A 21,175-nucleotide genomic window follows, 5' to 3' on the forward strand; every position below is an offset into this window, starting at 1 on the left:
TAGGTGCCAACTATAGCCATAAGGACTATTGGGGTGGTAGACAAGTAGATACAGTAAGTTTTAGAGGAGTTGTGGAGGACTCACCATAAATTATATGGGGTATATGGTGAGATGTATATCTGGCACCCTTTATGTGAAGTTCATAGCAGTGCCCACTAAGGTGCTCCACTGCTCTGTTGGCATGTTTATGAGGTTATTCCATTAGAATGCCAACCCCTCTCATGTCTAAATGGTGCTGATGTGGGCGTTTCTAACTTGGATGTTTTTCTGGTCGAAAATGGTGAATAAAGTTAGACGTCCTGGCTGTCTGGATGTTTTGGCGGCCAAAATGTCCAAGTAGGAGATTAAAAAAAAAAAAAAAAATTGGAGGAGGGGGGGGGGGGAACGGTCTAGCAGTTTGGCTTTTGAAAATGGGTGTTTTTTGCTTCCAACTTTGGATGCTTAGTGGGAAATGTGTGTGGCGCAGTGGTTGGAGCTACAGCCTTCACACCCTAGGGTTGTGGATTCAAACCCCGTGCTGCTCCTTGTGACCCTGGGCAACTCACTCAGTCCTCTATAGTCCCAGTTATGTTAGATAGATTGTGAGCCCACCAGGACAGATAAGGGAAAATGTTTGAGTACCTGATTGTAAAAACCGCTTAGATAAGAACATAAGAACATAAGCAGTGCCTCCGCCGGGTCAGACCATAGGTCCATCCTGCCCAGCAGTCCGCTCCCGCGGCGGCCCAAACAGTTCACGACCTGTCTAAATCACCAGAAGGGGCCCCCATGCCTCCTTGGTTTCCTAATTGAGTCCTAACTTCCTATCAAAGTCCTAGCCCTCCGGTCTTGCCTGCACGACCAGGTTGGGTTTCTGCATATATTTTCTGGTTAGCTTTCTCAGTATCCCACGATCCCCTTATCCCTCAGGAATCCATCCAGTCTCTGTTTGAATCCCTGTACCGTACTCTGCTTGATCACTTCTTCCGGTAGCGCATTCCAAGTGTCCACGACCCTCTGGGTGAAAAAAAACTTCCTTGCATTCGTTTTGAACCTATCTCCCTTCAGTTTCTCCGAATGCCCCCTCGTACCTGTTTTCCCCTTCAGCCTGAAGAATCTGTCCCTATCCACCCTCTCTATGCCCCTCATGATTTTGAAGGTCTCTATCATATCACCCCTGAGCCGCCTTTTTTCCAGAGAGAAGAGCCCCAGCCTATCCAACCTCTCAGCATATGGGTAGTGTTCCAGCCCTCTTACCAGTTTTGTTGCTCTCCTTTGGACTCTCTCAAGTACCTCCATGTCTTTCTTGAGGTACGGCGACCAATATTGAACGCAGTATTCCAGATGCGGACGCACCATCGCTCGATACAGTGGCATGATGACTTCCCGCGTCCTTGTAGTTATGCCCCTCTTTATGATGCCCAGCATCCTGTTGGCTTTTTTTGAGGCCGCTGCGCACTGTGCAGATGGCTTCAGTGATGCATCCACCAGCACACCCAAGTCTCTCTCAAGATTGCTTTCTCCCAACAATGCCCCCCCCCAATTTGTAGTTGAACAACGGGTTCTTTTTCCCTATATGCATAACCTTGCATTTTTCCACATTAAAGCGCATTTGCCATTTGTTTGCCCAGTCTTCCAGCTTGTCTATGTCCCTTTGCAGGTCCTCCCACTCCTCCCTGGAGCTAACTTTGCCGCACAGTTTGGTATCGTCTGCAAATTTTATAACCTCGCACTTTGCCTCCTTTTCCAGGTCATTGATAAATATGTTGAAGAGTAACGGCCCCAGCACCGATCCTTGTGGCACACCGCTCGTGACTCCCCGCCAGTCAGAATATTGGCCCTTTACTCCAACCCTCTGCAGTCTACCCGACAACCAGTGCTCGATCCATCTGTGCACATCCCCTCCCACCCCGTGGTTCCACAGTTTCCTAAGCAGCCTTTCATGTGGTACCTTATCAAAAGCCTTTTGAAAATCGAGGTAAATGATGTCGATGGGTTCTCCATTGTCCACCTGACTGCTTATTCCCTCAAAGAAGTACAGAAGGTTCGTTAGGCACGACCTTCCCTTACAGAATCCGTGCTGGCTTGTTCTCAGTAGGCCATTTCTCTCAATGTGCTCGCAGATACTTCATCTATCCCCCCTAGAAACTCTCTACTCCTACGCTGACGACATCCTCATCCTCCTTGAGACCGACTCGAACCTCTCTAACCTCACTGAAAACATATCCTCATGTATCACGAACCTCCAATCCTGGGCCCAATCTGTACAAATGAAACTAAATGAGTCCAAAACAAAACTACTTTGGCTCGGCCCTATTTCAGACCATTTACCCTCCTCCATTCCACTACCTTCCGGCCCCACTCTCCAGCTCGAGTTTTCAAGCAAAGTCCTAGGCTTCATCCTAGACTCCTCCCTCTCCTTCAGTGATCACCTCAACTCCCTGGTAAAAAAATGCTTCTTTAGCCTCCATATGTTGAGGAAAGTAAGATCCTACTTTCACCATTCTCATTTCGCCATCCTCGTTCAATCCACCATCCTCTCCAGACTGGACTACTGCAACTCCCTCTATATATGCCTAACTAAGAAAAACCTCCACAGACTTCAACTAATTCAGAACGCCGCGGCCAAGCTTATTTTCACAAAGGGCAAGTTTGATCACGTCTCCCCTCTCCTCTCCAAGCTTCACTGGCTCCCAGTATACTCCAGAGTCCTCTACAAATGTGCCTGCTTATCCTTCAAGATTCTACATGGCATCCTACCCCCCGTTATCCCACTCCTTTGGAATTCCTCTAACCCACTCTCCTCTAGATCCTCCCAAAAACTGAAACTATCTTTCCCATCTACAAAAGGTATATCCCGCGCGGGAAAACTTGGAACATCCCTCCCTTTTAGAACCACAGAACTCTGGAACAACCTCCCATCCCCGCTCAGAAATGTTAGCTCCTTCCAATCCTTCCGTAAACATCTGAAAACTTGGCTCTTTTCAAAAATATAATCACCCCTCGTTCTCTAGTACCCTGTTCCCTCCCTATCTTCTTATTCCCTCTCCCATATCCATCTTTGTAGTTTCCTTTTCCTCCTAACCTCTGTAAACCGTGCCGAGCTCTGCGCTTGCGGAGATGATGCGGTATACAAACCTAAGGTTTAGTTTAGTTTAGTTTAGTTTAGTCCTTTATCATAGCTTCCACCATCTTCCCTATAATTGAAGTCAGGCTCACCGGCCTGTAGTTCCCGGGGTCACCCCTCGATCCCTTCTTGAAGATAGGTGTGACATTCGCCAATTTCCAGTCCTCTGGTACCTCTCCAGTTTTCAAGGATAGGTTACAAACATGTTGGATAATCTTGATAGGCGGTTTATAAAAACCTAATAAACTTGAAACTTGAAAACTTGAAATGTCCAAATAAGAATTAGATTTTGTTTTTCTATAATGGCCCTCTATGTCAACTGGCTTACCTGTATCCAAATTTTTCTCACACCTTCAAAGATATGAAGCAAGTTGGTGAAGCAAGACCTCCATTAAGGGAATCCATGTTGGGCTGAACCCATTAAACCATATTTGTCTACATGTTCTGCAATTGTATACTTTATAATAGTTTCCACTATCTTGCCTGGAACTGAAGTCAGGCTTCCCAGTCTGTAAATTCCCAGATCACCTCTGGAACCCTTTTAAAAAATCAACGTTACATTGGCCACCCTCCAATCTTTATATACTATGGATGATTTTAACGACAGGTTGCATATTACTAACAGAAAAACAGCAATTTCATGTTTGAGTTCTTTCAGTACCCTGGAGTGTATACCATCCGGACCATGTGATTTATCATTCTAACTTGTCAATTTGGTTCAGTACATCGTCCAGGGACTTTTTAAAAAGAACATTAGTGGAAGTGGCAGAAAAAAGTGATTGCATCTTAAATGTAAGCCTAACACCAGCCTTATAGCTGGAGTAAAATACAATGTCTAGCTATTAGACAGAATATGAATAAAATATAGCATTCTATTATTTACATGCATATTCCACCTAATGCCCATCAGCCATGTATATGCCATCAAATCACAGTACATACTGTTCTGCTAGTTATTGTATAAAAGGTCATTTGTGAGCATAAGTAATGTAATGTAATGTAATTTATTTCTTATATACCGCTAATTCCGTGTCCACCTATGTGTGTAAATGATTAGAATACCACCATTTACATGCTTCCCTGCCGCTTAAAAAAAGGTGGTCTTATATATAATTACCCCCTTAGAGCTATCAACTGCTACTGCCTATTGCCTTCTGATTCCCCACCACCCTTTCTCCACTTCCCTGCCCTCTCCAACCCTATCTTTCTCAACCTACCCTTCAGATTATCATTGGAATGCTGTTTCTGGATCCATTTATATTTTCAGATCATCTTTTCCTCATTCTCTTGAGCTGAGGATATGAGTGTTAGATTTCCAAAGCTAGTCTAAAATGTTTTAAGATAGTTCAATATCATTTTTAGTTTTTTTCTAGAGACAGGGAAGTGGTAGAACTAGAGGACATGAACGAGGTTACAAGAAGGTAGACTTAGGAATAACTTTAAGAAATACTTTTTATAGAGAGGGTAGTGGATGCCTGGAATACACTCTTATTGGAGGGAGTAGGGACAAAAACAATGATAGAATTCAAAAATATGTGGGACAAATACAAAAGATTCCTGTATAGAAAGAGGATGGAATCAAAACAAAACTTAAATGACTTTCACACTTAAACATGGCATAGAGAGGTGTAACCTGTATGGAGTGACTGGTACAACCCTAAATTAAGGCATAGAGGGGTGTAAGATGCATAGTGACAGGTACAACTCTAAATTAAGGCACAGACAATGTGTAACCTGCATGAAGTTATAAGTACAACCCTAAGGGCATAGAGGATATAACCTGCACAGGACAGCAGGTATAACACAGAGGGGTGTAACCTGCATAAACTAAACTAAACTAAACTAAACCTTGGGTTTATATAATGACAATTACAACCCTAAATTAAGGCATAGAGGGGTGTAACCTGCATGGAAGGTACAAGGCTAAACTAAGACATAGAAGGTATACCCTGCATGGAGCCGGAGTGACAGGTACACCCCTAAATAAGTCATAGAGAGGTGTAACTACATGGAGCTGGAGTTACAGGTACAATGCTAAACTAAGACATAGAGGGGTGTAACCTGTACAGAGGGCTGGTACAACCCTAAACTAAGGCACTGAAGGGTGTAAGCTGCATGGAACGACAGGTACAACCCTAAATGAAGGCATAGAGGGGTATAATCTGCATGGAGTGACAGATAAAACCCTAAATTGTAACCTGAACAGGATGATAGATAAAACTTTAAACTAAGCCTTAGAGGGGTATAACCTGGATAGAGCTGTAGTGACAGGTACACTCCTGAACTAAGGCATAAAGGGGTGTACTTTCATGGAGAGGCAGGTAGAACTCTAACTACCTAACTGGGCAGACTAGATGGACTATACAGATCTTTTTCTGTCATCATTACTATGTTACAATGAAAAGGTATCACCTTATTTTTTTGTTTGTCTTTGTTAACTCTTTCCCCCTAAGATGATCAGATGTCCTCAGAAACAGGCTGATTTGCTTCTGAAGTTGACCTCTGTGCATTTGTAGGCATGTTTCTGCTGTAATGGGACCAAACCTATCCCAAATGACCTGGAGTTTACTTGCCTCCATCCCCTCAATCCTCTCATCTTATATTTTCTTTCATTCCCAGGCGAATGTATTTAGAAGGTGGTTTTTTGGTTTGGTTTTTTCCACTATCTGAAATGTACGTATATTTACAAGATAAATTGTTGGAAGAAGGCAGAATGAATGGGCTTTTATGAGTGCTTCAAGAAAGGTTGTTTTGCTGTTGCCATTTCTGTAACCAGGACATGAGAAGAACATTGGGGTAGAGGGCAGCTGGCATTCCTCCAGACATACAACACACTAGAATTTCTGTTTTAGGTCCAATGGTTTTCCCCAAAAGATTGTAAGTGGGGGCACCGAAGGGTGAAGCTCATTTATGTTCCTGAATAGAGCAAGCTGGCAGTGTGCACTGCTGAAGTTCAGTGGCCTGGCAGCTTCCAGCCCTATTGTCCCACTGCCAGCTCCAGCCGCCAGCCCTGAACTATCAATCTGCTTAATAAAAGCGTCACTTTGAAATCAAGTGGAGCAGGACCAATGCTGACCTCAGTAGACTGAGCACTCAGAAGGGAGAGAGAGGGGCCTTATGTGAAACCCCCATCTCTCCCTCCCCCCTTCCCCTTAGCCTATCTAATGCTTTTGAAGAGACCCTGGTGAATCTTATAAACTGGAATTTGCAAACCCTGGAGACATGACTGGCAGGGAAGGACCTTCATATGCAGTAGGTAATTTGCCTTTAGTTCTAGTTTGGAAAGTGAATAATCAAATCCTAGTCCTTTCTTAAAGTTTTGATTTAGTGGAATGATGCTCACTTTGTTTTATACTTCTTTTCTCAGCCACTAAGGGGCATTTTTTTTGTGTGTGTGGATTAGCATTTTATGAAATTGCTAAATAATTTGTAAGGAAGCTTATCCAGGAGAGTGCAGCTCTGCAGTCCAGATCTCAGGGCACAGGGCAGTTGTCCAGGGCTCATGGCACACAATAAATCCACAATAAATAAACATGAGATAGATTTGCATACCAAGCAGGCAGTGCATCTCTCATACATATTCTCTCTCTCTCACTCACACACACTGCCCCCCCCAAACTTTCATTTGCTGAAGGTGGTAAAAAAAACAACAAAAAACGGATCCTCCAGATCTCCTTATTACCACCTTAAATCTACTGATTGCTCTTGTTAGGCTACCACAAACCCTCACTCCAATATGCTCTCCTATTTCCTGCTGGACCTGGACCCCTTATTTACCTTTTAAGGTCACTGGCAAAGGCGACAGTTCATATAGGCGGCTCTGCCACCAGCCTTGGAGTCTTCTCTGTACTGTGACCCACCCTCTCTGATGTAACTTCCTGTTTCCTCTACGGCAAATTGCAGTACAGAGAAGACTCAGAGTCCGGCAGCAAAAATTAAAAATAGTATCCCCCCATCACATTCCACAGGAGGTAGAAATGGTGGGGACACTGGGAAGTAGCACAGGAGCAGGAAGAAGTAGCAAGAAACCATTGGTGGTGTTGGGGGTGGAGGAGAAGCAGTGGTGTAGCCACGGATGGACCCAGGTTAGGGTTACCAAACATCTTGGAAAAGCCGGACATAAATCAAAAACAAAACCAGTACAAATCATTCTTCAAAATAATATCAACATGTATGAAAGCAAGATCTACATATTCTTCAATAACGTTTTTTTTTTTTGTTTGTTTTTTTAATGTTACAAAAATGCCCAAACAACATTTTTTAGTGCACAGAGAGTTGCGGTAAATGGCCCGCGCTGCTCCCGACGTTCATTGAGTTCCTATGAGCGTCGGGAGCAGCGCGGGCCATTCAGTGCAGCTCCCCGCGCTAGAAACTGCTAGTGCAGTTTTGTAGAAGAGGGGGTTAATGGTGCAGTTGGATGATTGCTTCCCTACTGTGCTTACCAACTAAGTTCAAATCCCATTCTAGCAGGGCATTTTCATTATATAGCCAGCTTCTGGCCAACTCAGACATCCATCCACATTTGGCCAGTACATAAGTACCCAGTTGAAGGGTAAAGATGATTGGGGAAGGAAATGGTAATCCCCCCACTGATAGTCTGCCAAGAAACCATCATGCAAGTGCCAGCTGCCATAGGTTTGTAATGTGGCACTTTTTATAGAAAGGATTACCTTTCCTTTTTAGTTCAAGCCAGTGAACTGAGAAATCACTGATCCCTAGCACAGGAGACTTGCAGCTCCTCCCCCAGACTCAAATTGGGAATCCCTGAACTCTGGTAAAGAAATGAGGAATCTAGTGCAGCAGACTCAGGACCTGACAATTCTTGAGCAGCAAGAGTAGTGAAGCAGAGGGACTGGTGGTGGGTCCAGCCACAAACCTGGGCAGGCAGACACACTGAGATGCCTCATAAAATACTGTTCTAGTTCCAAAATGAAAGGGCTCTCACAGATGGCAGGATGTATACAAAGAAGTTTCAGCAAAGGCGTACACTAGAATGTATTAAATGTTGGAAGCAATTAGAATAATAGGGAATTGATTCACAAGAAAATGCTTCCTTGCAGCAGTCTTGGTGAGTCTTCTCTTTGCAATGTGTTTTAGTTTTCATACTACCGTGTTTCCCCGAAAATAAGACCTACCTCCAAAAATAAGCCCTAGTTGCCGGCGGCAGCAGCAGCAGCAGTACTTCTTCCTACCTCCGATGGTGGCGGTGCTGCTGCTGCTGGTCGCGCTGCTTCTGTTGCTCCTGGCACTGTGCGCGAGCGACGACTGGACTGAACTTCTGGAGGCGTCGGAGCTGCCGGATCTGGACCCCACCTGTCAACAGCGGCTCGAAGAGGTGGCAAACAGCAGTGCGGTGCTGAGCCAGTGTCTGGTGCACTTCACTCGGCTTCTCCATTTCTGTAGGGGCTGTCGGACCCAGTTCCAGGAGCTGAACCGCCTGCTCAACAACATCTTGTTGGTGCCGCAGGTGACAGAGCTGGGCCGGGCGGTGCTGGCTGGCTCTCCTAGCTTCCATTGCCCCCCCCACCCCAATAGCAGCACTCCCTCCCTCTCCCACTCTTCATCCTATAGGGCTGCTCTCCCTCGGCTCCCACACTCCTCAAAGTGCTGCTCCCCTTCCTCTCACCTCCCCCTCCCCTTATCTGGCAACACTGCTCCCAACCCCTCTCCCCTTGATCCCACCACCCCCTCATCTGGCAGTGCTGTCTTCCTGCCCTCCTTTCTCCCACACTCTTCAAAGTGCTGCTCCCTTTTCTCGCAGCTCCCCAACCCTCATCCTCCAACACTCCTCCCCCCCTCTCATCTGGTAGGGGGGGAATAGGAGGGATAAAAAGATGCTGCACAAGGGATGGGAAGGAGGGAGGGCTAGAAGCTGCAAGGGATCTGTTGCACATGGGGGGTGGGGAGGAGGGGAGGGAGGGAGAATGTGTACAGGGGGAAGGGAGGGAGGGATAAAAAGATACTGCACAAGGGGGACGGGTATGAGGGGAGGAAAGATGCTCCACATGTGGGGGGGGGGGAGAAAGGAAATAGAAAGAATTGGGGTGAAGGAGAGGAAGGGAAAGATGATTATTGTACATGAAAAAAATAAGACCTCCCCGAAAATAAGAACATAAGAACTGCCATCTCCGGATCAGACCTTCGGTCCATCAAGTCCGGCAATCCGCACACATGGAGGCCCAGCCAGGAGTACACCTGGCGTAATTTTAGTCACCCATATCCCTCTATGCCTCTCATAAGAAAATGTGCATCTAGTTTGCTTTTAAATCTTAGAACGGTGGATTCCGCAATAACCTCCTCTGGGAGAGCATTCCAGGTGTCTTATATTAATTTTGGGCCCCAAAAAGGCACTAGGTCTTATTTTGGGGGAAACGTGGTAGGAGGCAATCTGTGGTGGTCCCCTTTCCCTTAGATTGCATAAACAGGTTCACACAAACACAAAAAAGGACTGTCCGTGTGCACCATCCACTCTAGGGACATCTCTGCATGAAACTTCACCTTTAAAAGTGATAATGTATTGTAGAATTGTTTATCTCTGTTCTGTTCTGTTCTGTCTGCTTATCATTCCTATTCTATCTGGCTTTCATCTCCGCCCACCTTCCAGACCCTTTCACGCTCTAATTGCCGCCGCAAAGCGGCGGTCCGCTGTACTCCGCCCACCTTCCAGGTCTGCCCATGCTCCTTAAAACTCGGATATTTGCGGTGCGCGCAACTGAGGGCATCACCATTTCTTCTCCAAAATTCAATAGAAACGTTTTATCTGTTAAACAAATTATATATAAAGCCGTTAATTTGAAATTTTTTATCTCTATAAGCTTGGTACTTTCTCTAACAATGACTCTTAAGTCTGACTTACTCTCTTCACAAATTAAAATACCTGTCCACTGGGGCACAAGGCCCGAAAATTTAAAACCCCAGATTTATCGTCATTCAGTATTAACTGAAATTTCATTTTCAGCTCCCCCCAACACTAAAACTTCAAATTAATTTTTACAGACTTCTTACTCAAAAGGCTCTTTACCTTTTCAGGGGCAATTAAACTTAGGACAAATCAATGTAAGATCCATTAAAGGAAAATACCATCTAATAAAAGATACTATCATATCCCATCATTTTCATGTTTTATGCCTTACGGAAACATGGTTAAAAGAGGGCGAAGAAGCCTTTCTTTCCTTCTGTTGTCCTACGAATTATTCTTATATCTTTAATCATCGACACAACCGAAAAGGGGGCGGCCTAGCCATCATTTATTGCAACAACATAGTGAAAACTATTGACCATTCCTTAGGACAAGTAGCAATTGAATTTCTTCAAATTAAAATAAACATAGACCCAAAGATAGATATTCTACTATTATACATGCCCCCTCCCATCAATTCCACCAACTTATCCCTACTACAAAACCTTATATTTGACTTCTGTTCATCATCAGAGTCCCCATTCATCATTGCGGATTTTAACATCCACTTTGATGAACCTACAAATTCTTTCACTAAAGAAATTACATCTTTTACAAAATCTTTAAACCTTAAACCCATTATTCAGGATCCAACGCATTCTGCAAGACACACGTTAGATATGATTTTAGTCCCATCATCAATTATTTCTTCTCATTTTGATATCTCAAACATTTCAATTCCATGGTCAGATCATCACCTCATTCATATGAGATTGAAGTTACAAAAATCATCAATAACAGTTATACAACCAAAAAACATTTCCTACCGTGACTACTCTAAAATAGAACTATCAAATATTTCAACATACATTAATCCTGAGATTATCAATTTACAAACTGACTCTCTTGAGGAACAACTTACATCCTGGAACTCAGCGATTCAAAACTTAACAGACAATGAAGCCCCTATTATAAACAAAATCATTTCATCACGTAAAATTCAAAATCCTTGGTTTACCCAAGAGTTACATTTATATAAAATGCAACTAAGATCACTCGAAAGAAAATGGCACAAAAACAAAACAGCAGAAAATTTAAAGTTTTATAAAGATCATGTATCATTATACAAAATTAAAATAAATCAGATTAAAGGACAATTTTACTCCAATAAAATATCAAAGGCTAAAAATCCATCTATTCTTTATTCCATCCTAAAATCTATTGTTCCTACTGTCCAGAAGGACAATAACAATAATAAAAACCCATCAGCCCAAGCTCTAGCCGATCATTTTTAAAAAAAAATTAGAGATATTCGCCAAAATTTTGATCAGTTAGTGTTAGTCGATTTCACCGACAGTTCTCACAAAACCTATTTTCCCACTGCTAAATGTTCTACTTTTAATCTACCTTCTCTTGAACATATCGAAAATCTTTTCCAAAAAAATAACATTAAAGGCTCACGTTCAGAAATCATTCCTCCGATTATTCTAAAAAAAATTTTTTCTTACTTAGGCCCCTTTATTCACTCCTTCATTTTAAAAAGTCTTAGTACAGGTTCAATGCCAGCATCTTGGAAAAAAGCAATAATTTCACCTATATTGAAGGATCGGACAATTAGTTCTGAGGAAGTTTCAAATTACCGTCCCATCGCTAATATCCCATTTCTGGCCAAACTAACTGAAAGAGTAGTCTTTGAACAACTGTCTGACTTTGCTGAATCCACCAACGTTTTACATCCGAATCAAACAGGTTTTAGAAAAAACCATAGCACAGAATATTCTTTGATCGGGCTTACAACTAATATAAATTATCACCTAGATCACCACAATTCCGTCATACTTTTTTCTTTGGACTTATCGGCCGCATTTGACACTATAGACCATGCATTACTTTTAGATAGATTAAAATCTATCGGTGTTCATGATCAGGTGTTACAATGGTTTGTCTCTTTTTTAGCAAATAGACAATACACAGTCCATTTTAACAATACTAGTTCAAAACCTTACTCGCTTAGTTATGGAATCCCTCAAGGATCCATACTATCACCTCTACTCTTTAACATTTTTCTTTCACCTCTACTTAGTTTATGCCAATCCATTGGCTTTTCTTCATACACTTATGCAGACGACATTCAGTTGTTCCATCCTTTAAATCCCGAATGCAGTGAAGAAATTGCCCAGATCAATAAAAAATTAGACACCATCAAAAATTGGCTAGCCGAAAATAGATTAGCATTAAATATCCCTAAAACAAAAGCAATACTGTTTTCATGGAAACAAGGATTAAAGCTAGCAGCCCCTTTTATCATCAACAATATTCATATAGATTTAGTTTCTTCAACAAAAATACTTGGGGTTGTGATAGACGAACATTTCTCCTACCATGAACATATCAGTAACGTTGTTAAATCCTGCTTCTATAAACTTCGAATGATCCGTTCAATTTCCAAATTTCTTGACTCTAAATCCTTAAATATCCTAATACATTTATTGATAATTACAAAACTTGATTATTGTAATGCATTATTAATCAACATTACACAAAAAGAAAAAAAAAACGGTTACAAATAATTCAAAACACTGCAGTTAAACTTTTATACAATGGCAAAAAATTTGACCATGCAACCCCCTTTATGATCGAGTCGCATTGGCTCCCTATCTCTCACCGCATAACATTTAAAATCTTATTGCTGGTATTTAAAACTTTATCTACAAACGAACCCTTATTTATAAATCGGATGCTTATTCCACACAATTTATCACGTTCTCTTCGTTCTTTGACTCAGGGGTTATTGGCAGTCCCTTCCCTGAAAGTGGTGGGTACCAGACGTCATGATATGTTTTCAATTGTAGCCCCCCAAACTTGGAACTCTCTGCCACAATATATAAAAAATGAAAAGGAACTTAGTCTGTTTAAAAATAAATTAAAAACCTTTCTTTTTAAAGATGCTTTTAATCTTTAATTAAAATACTTATTATTGCAGTTAAGTCATCCCTCCTAGTGTTTTTCCCTTGAATGTTCCTTTCTTGAAATACCTATTATGTAACTTTTTCCCTTTTATCATTATATGTCTTTGTATTTGTCTGTTTATGGGTTTGTCTTTATTCAGCACTTAATTTTATTAACATGTATATCAAAATGCTTATAATCGTCTTATAATGTTAAAGTGTTTGTCAGTTTAGGAATTTGTTTTTTTTAATCAAGTATTTGTTATTATTAACATGTTTTAAATTGTTCATGTATTTTATTGTAAATCGCTTAGTAAACTACGGATAAGCGATCCATCAAATGAAAAATAAACATAAACATAACTGACCCTCAGTTATTTCTTTCTGTCTGGTGCTCATCAGGGAACCATCATGTCTTTTCTCACCTCTTTTAATCCAGCTGTCATCAGCTAAGAGGGCTTTCTGGCTTGAGGTCATCAATTAGCTGCTGCTCAGTCTGGATAGATGCTGGCTGCAGTCACAGTCAGGACACATTGCTGCTGTCCCCATTTTAGACACAGCAAAAGAAATTAGTCTTTATTTGCCACAGCTGAGATTCAGAGAAATTCAATTGAAAAGTGTTAAGTGGAATAAATTACAGCCTAGGCTTGCATTTTCCAACCCGTTTCTTCTTGCCCAGAGTAACAGAAGTTAATGTAGAACATGGCCAAGATCGTCACTTTAGTTTTGGTACTCTGGCCAGAAGATTTTGCAAGGAAGGTGAAGCTGCAAAAGGAGACAGCCTGTTCTGGTAATTAGGGTTTGGTAGATTAAGTCAGCAGTGGCCTAACAGATCAGATCTTTTATATGCTATGGAGATCGGGATGGCATGAGTAAATCTCAAAAGGGGGACTTTTCTTGAAACAGCCTGAGGGCGAAACATGTCGAATGACAGGTCCCTTCCCGATGTTAACAACAGAAAAGATTTAAGCTAAGTTATTAAGTTATTGCAAGTTTTAAGCTAAGAAGTGATTTATAAACTTTGCACAGAGCACTTTATATATATAAAAATACAAATTGAAAACATAAAAAAAGTTAAATAGGGTTGGTGAAGAAACCATTGCCAAAAGTTGATTGGTGACCCCAGAAATATGTGGCGCCAAATGGCAAATCTGAAGCCCTAAATAGGATTTACATATTCCATATAAAGAATTTATGGGACATTGAAATATTATGGAGGAGAATAAAATACCCAGCACAGAAGGTGTTTTTAGCAGAGTTTTTAGCACCCAGAGCAACAAATACAATAGGACAGTGACAAGATGTGTTTATAAATGGAATAACCATACTGAATTACTTGTGCAGGCACAGACACGTCAGTATGGGAAATGTATTTATGTATAGGAAATGTTCCCAGAATGAGGAATTACTTCCAGAGGAAGGGGCGTGCTGGGGCTATGACCTGATGTTTTCATTTGAGGAGTGTTAGAAAGTTAATTAATTTTTTCTCATCATATGCTCTGTCTTTAGGTTAATGAGCTTCTGATTACTGATGTCTCATGTTCTAGATTGGGTGCTATGACAGTTCTCCATGAGTTGGACTGCTGAAAGTAGAAACATGACTTTTCTTACATTCCTGTCAAAAATGGAGAAATGGCACTAATGAGTTTGTAAAACAGACATATTTTACAATTTGAATGTATGTATATGTCTATATGCAGAATTGTTATATATCTGAGTTTTGTCACTAATTGCATACTATGAAAACGCACCCACTCACCCATGCCCAAAACACACCCACACCTATATAGGTGTGGGTGTGTTTTGGGCATGGGTGAGTGGGTGCGTTTTCATAGTATGCAATTAGTGACAAAACTCAGATATATAACAATTCTGCATGGGTGAGTGGGTGTGTTTTCATAGTATGCAATATATATATATATTAGGGCTGCAGGAAGATTAAAAATTTTAATTGTGATTAATTGCATTTTGCAGTGTAGATTATACATGATTAATCACAATTAATATGTAATATTTTAAAAGAAAATATGACACCTCTCACCCTTCTCTCTAGCCCCTCCCCTCACCTGCTCACCATAGATCTGGCACCTCTCTCTCCTTCAGCTAAGAGGGAGGAGATGGTGCATATGGATGGAGGGAAGGAGAAGGAAAGAGAGAAAAAGTGCACATGGATGGAGGGGATGGGAAGAGGAGATGTGCACATGGATGGAGGGGAGGGGAAGGAAAAAGAGAGGGATGATAGGTGCACTTGGATAGAGGGGAGGAGGAGAGGTCCACATGGATTGAGGGGGAGGGAGGAGAAGAGAGGGAGAAGAGGTGCACATGGATGGAGGGGAAAGGAAGGGAGGAGAGGTGCACATGGTTCCTTATATGTTACATGGGATATGTTTACTGCCTTATATGGAATATGTTTTCATAATGTACAAATAGTGATATCTACCTGTCTGTCTACATACACATATAAATGAATGGCAAAAGGGGAAATCTAAGCATTTTACCTCATAATCTTCCCTTTTACAAAACTGCAATTGCAGTCTTTAGCGCAGGCCAGAACGCTGAATGCTCTGCGCTGCTCCTATGAGCGTTGGGAGCAGTGCAGAGCAGTCAGCGCACTGGCCTGTGCTAAAAAACACTATCGTGGTTTTGTAAAATTGGGGGGGAGGGGCGGGGAGGGGGGGAGTGTGAACATGAGTTTCCGTGCAACCTATCTGAATCAAATTTGTAATAAACTTTAGAAATGTATTGAAAACTAGGTAATAACAATATAAGTTACTATACCCTAATGTTGTTATCACATACAGTATCTTGTAAAAAAACAAGACTCAAAGTTTTGGTAAATGTACGCTGGATAACTATTATGTTTTGTTCAAACACTTAAGTGACCTTTCATTAGGAACAAATACTGAGCTCTTCCTGCAAACTAAGGGCCCCTTTTACAGAGCTGAAGTAGGGAGTCTCAGCACAGCAAATGCGACACAGCCCATGGAAAACTGAATGGGTTGTATTCCATTTGTCATCCAAGAATCACTACAATGGCTTTGTAAAAGGAACCCTAAATGATATGGTTAATTTCAGTCACAAAAGTGACAAACAAGCTCAAAGACATGTGCACCACTGTCTTATTGCAGCGACGATCGTGTGTTGATCAAATTCTTCCCTTGCTGTCACTGCTCTTCTGATGTTCTGTTGTACCAATTTGATCAATCTTTTTCAGAAACGGATTTATGCCCTCCCCACTCCCGCTGTCCAATTCTTTGTTGGAAATTTGGCAGTAAGTCATTTCACATCATAATGTTTAATTTCTTCCAAAATTTTGATATCAACTGTCTTCTTCGATAACTACCATTTTAACAGTTACGAGGGGCCACTGAAAAGTTCTCATCCCAACCAACAAAGTTGGGGGCTGTCTCCATCGAGTGCTATACACTTAGCCCAGCAATTTTCTACTTTTTTCATTCTGTCAGAAAACTATGGAACAAAAAAGTGGAAAATTGATGGACTAAGACAGGGGTAGGGAACTCCGGTCCCTGAGAGCCGTATTCCAGACAGGTTTTCAGGATTTCCCCAATGAATATGCATTGAGAGCAGTGCATGCAAATAGATCTCATGCATATTCATTGAGGAAATCCTGAAAACCTGACTGGAATACGGCTGTCGAGGAACGGAGTTCCCTACCCCTGGACTAAAAGAATAGCACTCGACGGAGACTGCCTCAACTTTGTTGGTTGGGATGAGAACTTTTCAGCAGCCCCTCTTACAATAGTGTAAACAATGACATCACACTTATGTCACTTTGCAGAGTAGAAAAAGTAAGGAAGCAACAAGGGCTGGCAGTCAATTATGCAAAATGTTACTTGATGTTATTGGTACAAATTACACTGTTAAACAACACAATTAGATGACAAAATCTAGGAGTATCATTTTTCCAGTCACTCAGTCACTCCTCAGTCACTTTATCTGTCTATCTATCTATTAAAAAGGAAGAGTAACCTAGTGGTTAAAGCAGCTGCCTCAGCACTCTGAGGGTGTGAATTCAATGCCCACTCCCACTCCTTGTGACTCTGGGCAAGTCACATAACACTTCATTGCCTCAAGTACAAAATAAGTATCTGTTAAAAATATATGTAAACCATTTTTGATTCTGGTTTACACAGAAATGCATTATATTAAGGATACTGTTGAATCAGAACATTTAGGGAGTCCCAATAGAGAGGTTTCAAAAATGGTGAAAGAAAGCCAAGAGTGCTTAGGAGGGAAGCAAAGATGTCAAGTTATCCCTGTCATTTTCTCAGCAGCCTGTAGATACAAGGAAAAAACACAATTTGAAGTGTCTATATACAAATGATAGAAGTCTAAAAAATAAAGTTAGAGAGGTAGAGGGGCATAATAAAAAAAACTCTAAGTCCACTTTTGGTCTAAGTCACTAGGGCCCGGATTCTGGCATCCTATACAGAACTGGTCCTACACCCGCCCAAAGTTAACCTGATTCTGTAACTGACGTCCATGTTGCAGACGCCGGTTACAAAATCGGGTTTAAAATTATTAGAAAAGGAATGGTTAACAAGACTAAGAATGTTATATTGCCTCTCAATTGCTCAATGGTGCAACCTCACCTTGAGTATTGTATTCAGTTCTGGTCTCCTTATCTCAAAAAAGATATAGTGGCACTAGAAAAAATTCAAAGAAGAGCAACCAAGATGATAAAGGGGATGGAACTCCTCTCGTATGAGGAAATACTAAAATGTTTAGGACTCTTCAACTTGGAAAAGAGACATCTAAGAGGAAATATGATTGAAGTCTGCAAAATCCTGAGTGGTGTAGAATGGGTACAAGTGGATCAATTTTTTTTTACCTGCATCAAGATTTACAAAGACTAGGGGACACCCAATGAAGTTCAGAGTAATACTTTAAAAGCTAATAGGAGGAAATATTTTTTTACTCAGAGAATAGTTAAAGTCTGGAATACGTTGCCAGAGAATGTGGTAAGAGCAGTTAACGTAGCTGGTTTTAAAAAAGGTTTGGACAAGTTCCTGGAGGAAAAGTCCATAGTCTGCTGTTGAGACAAACATGGAATGGTAGCGAGGGATGCTGCTACTTTTTGGGGTTTTGCCATGTACTTGTGACTTGAATTGGCCTCTGCGAAGACGGGATACTGGGATAGATGGGCCATTTGTCTGAACCAGTAAGGCTATTCTTATGTTCTTAAGTCCTCTTCCTCCACTTATAGAGATTGGGACTTAGTTTTCCTGATCATTGATTTGAGTGATGTGTGAAATGTAGTATATATTAATACAAACTTCAAGAACGTTTTACTTTTTCTCCTATAATGACAGCTCCATGGTCTGCATTGGAAAGGATTTTCACTCTATCTTATACCTTCAAAAACAACTTTTAAAAGCTGATTTCAACTCATGGCCTTCTCAATCATCAATGAAACTGTGGAATTTTTCCCCATGATATTTAAGATTTGATTCAGGCCTTTTCTAGATGGAGAATAAGAGAGAAGCCTTTGGAAATCAGGCACTTTCTGTTTAGTACATGTGAATGCTCTAAATCAACAATGACAAATAAAAAAAAGATCCCCTTTCAGATTGACAGCTGGAGCAACTGTAAATCTCTGCAAATGTTCTGAAAAGTGCTTCTTTCTGCTGTGCTGCTTTTTATCCATATCTTCCAGGACATCCAGAGCTCTAAAGCCAGGGGCTCTCAGCAGGGGCTACACACCACCTGACTTTCAAACTCTGCCATCAATATTTATCAGCTGTGTTTGCATAGGGTGTCAAAGTCGGTCCTCGAGGGCCGCAATCCAGTCGGGTTTTCAGGATTTCCCCAATGAATATGCATGAGATCTATTTGCATGCACTGCTTTCAATACATATTCATTGGGGAAATCCTGAAAACCTGACTGGATTGCGGCCCTCGAGGACTGACTTTGACACCTACATGAGAGGGTCATTGTCAAACACTATGTTCCTAAGTTACACTAGTTTAGGGATTTGTAGTTAGGGACCAAAAACTGGGTGGGAAGCTGGTATTTTATAACAGCAGAGTTATACACCATATCTGTTACAGAGTACTAGCACCATGTTGAATTTATATTGACAAAGTGTAACTGCAGCCACAGAGTAAGGATGGATGAAGACTTCCAAGTAAACCCAGGAGAAATTTCAGGTGAAAAGTTCAGACTTTATTGTGAAAAAGAGGGCCTGACATGGTCCATGTTTCAGTGGAAATAGCGCCTGTCATAGAGGTCAGTCTCTGAGCGAACTAACTCAGATATTAGTCTAGCTCTGCATACGAGGTTTGTTCAAAAAGTTCCAGGACTGATTTTATAAAATTGTATTAAACAATCTTACAACTTATTCCATTGGGTCCTCTTCAAAGTACTCCCCTTCCCTACGTAAACACTTTTCCCAATGTCATTTCCAAGTCTGAAAACAGTCCTTAAATGCATCTTCAGGAATCACCAAAAGTTGCTGCGTCAAATTTTGCTATATGTCTTCAAGAATGTTAAATTGCTTTCCTTTCAGTGTGGATTTATGTTTAGGAAACAAGAAGTTAACAGGAGCCAAGTCAGGAGAGTAAGGTGGCTGGGGAAGAACTGTCATTGCATTTTTTGTGCAAAATTCATGAATTTTGATGGCGGTGTGAGTGTGTACATTGTCATGATGCAGGAATCATGACTGCTCCCTCCAAAGTTCGGGCCGCTTCCTCCTAATTCTCTCACAGAGTCGTTTCAACACTTTTAGATAGTAATTTTGATTGATAGTTTGTCCTTGTGGCAGAAATTCATAGTGAACAATGTTGCGACTGTCAAAAAAACCTGTTAACATCACTTTGATGTTCGATTGAACTTGCCAAGCTTTTTTTGATCTTGACGATGTTTTGGTTTTCCATTCAGATGATTGAGCTTTGGTTTCCATGTCATAACTGTAGACCCATGTCTCATCACCAGTTATCACTTTATCAAGAAAAGTTTCCTCTTCATTTGTCTGCTTAAGAAGAATCTGACAGATCATGATGCAGTTGTTCTTCTGGATATTGGTCATCAACCATGGAACAAACTTTGCTGCCATGCCTAACTTCTCTGTTAGAATGTTGTGGCATGAACTAATGGAGAACGAATACAGTTTAAATTCCTCTTGCTGACTTACAAGTGCATTCTCTCTGAAGCCCCCGATACCTCTCCTTACTCACCTCCCCCTATGCTCCCTCCCGTGATCTCTGCTCATCGGGCAAGCCCCTCTTATCTGTACCCTTCTCTTCCACTGCCAACTCCAGACTCTATCCCTTCTTTCTTGCGGCACCGAATCAATACGTCGTGCTCCGTCCCTGGCAGTGTTCAAATCCAAGCTAAAGGCCCACTTTTTTGAAACTGCTTTCAACTCTGAACTCCCGTTCACTGCTGTCAGATACCTATACCCACTATAATCGCCCCAACCCTGAAATGTCCTGTCTAAAATAGATTGTAAGCTCTTCTGAGCAGGGACTGTCTATTGCATGCTAAAATGTACAGCGCTGCGTATGCCTTTCAGTGCTATAGAAATAATAAATAGTAGTAGTAGTAGTAGAGATGTTGCATTCCTCTGCCAATTCTCTAACAATTAATCACTGATTAGCATGCACAAGAACCCTCACTTGATCAACATGATCATCATCAGTTGATGTTAATAGTCTTCCAGTTCATGAATCATCTTCCACTGATTCACAACCACTTTTGAAGCATGAATATCATTCAAAACACTTTCCATGACTCATGACATATTCTCCATAAGCCACTTTCAACATTTCATAAGTTTCTGTGGTGGCCTTTACCCAATTTAAAACAGAACTTCATGCTGTAGAACTGCTCATTGAGGTTGCACATGATGAAAAATAGCCAACCATGAAAACACACTTTCACAAAAACTGCTGTAGCTCGAAGACAAAAACAGATACCAGTGATTTAATTGGCAGCAATTATAACTTGAGCACCAATCCGGCTATGTGCAATTCTGTAACAGTGGGAGCCTAAATTGGATTGCATACAACTCAAAAGCAAATATGGTGATAGGATGGGCATAGGTGGATCAGGAGCATTTGCAAAAGATGTGTGTGATGCATCCAATTTTTGCACAGTCCTTGCATCCAGAGTTGTGCGCCAAATTTTGTGCGCAACTCTATTTTATAAAGAGCACTCATTCTGGAGCACCCTTTTATAGAATGCACTGAATGTCAAATTTT

General features: G+C 41.3%; 1 protein-coding gene across 7 annotated transcripts in view; it reads left to right on the forward strand.

Moving 5' to 3' along the window:
- IGLON5 (IgLON family member 5) overlaps positions 1–21,175 on the forward strand; it is a 637,667-nt gene that overhangs the window by 56,817 nt on the left and 559,675 nt on the right. For 5 of the 7 annotated variants that reach the window (XM_033964041.1, XM_033964038.1, XM_033964039.1 and 2 more), the window contains exon 2: positions 16,167–16,223. The exons of the other annotated variants lie outside the window; for them this stretch is intronic. In XM_033964041.1, coding sequence (XP_033819932.1) covers positions 16,167–16,223 — 57 coding nt within the window. The remainder of the gene's footprint in view (positions 1–16,166; positions 16,224–21,175) is intronic. 7 annotated transcript variants of the gene reach the window in all.

The sequence above is a fragment of the Geotrypetes seraphini genome, chromosome 11 (genome assembly GCF_902459505.1).
Source record: "Geotrypetes seraphini chromosome 11, aGeoSer1.1, whole genome shotgun sequence".
Lineage (NCBI taxonomy): Eukaryota > Metazoa > Chordata > Amphibia > Gymnophiona > Dermophiidae > Geotrypetes > Geotrypetes seraphini.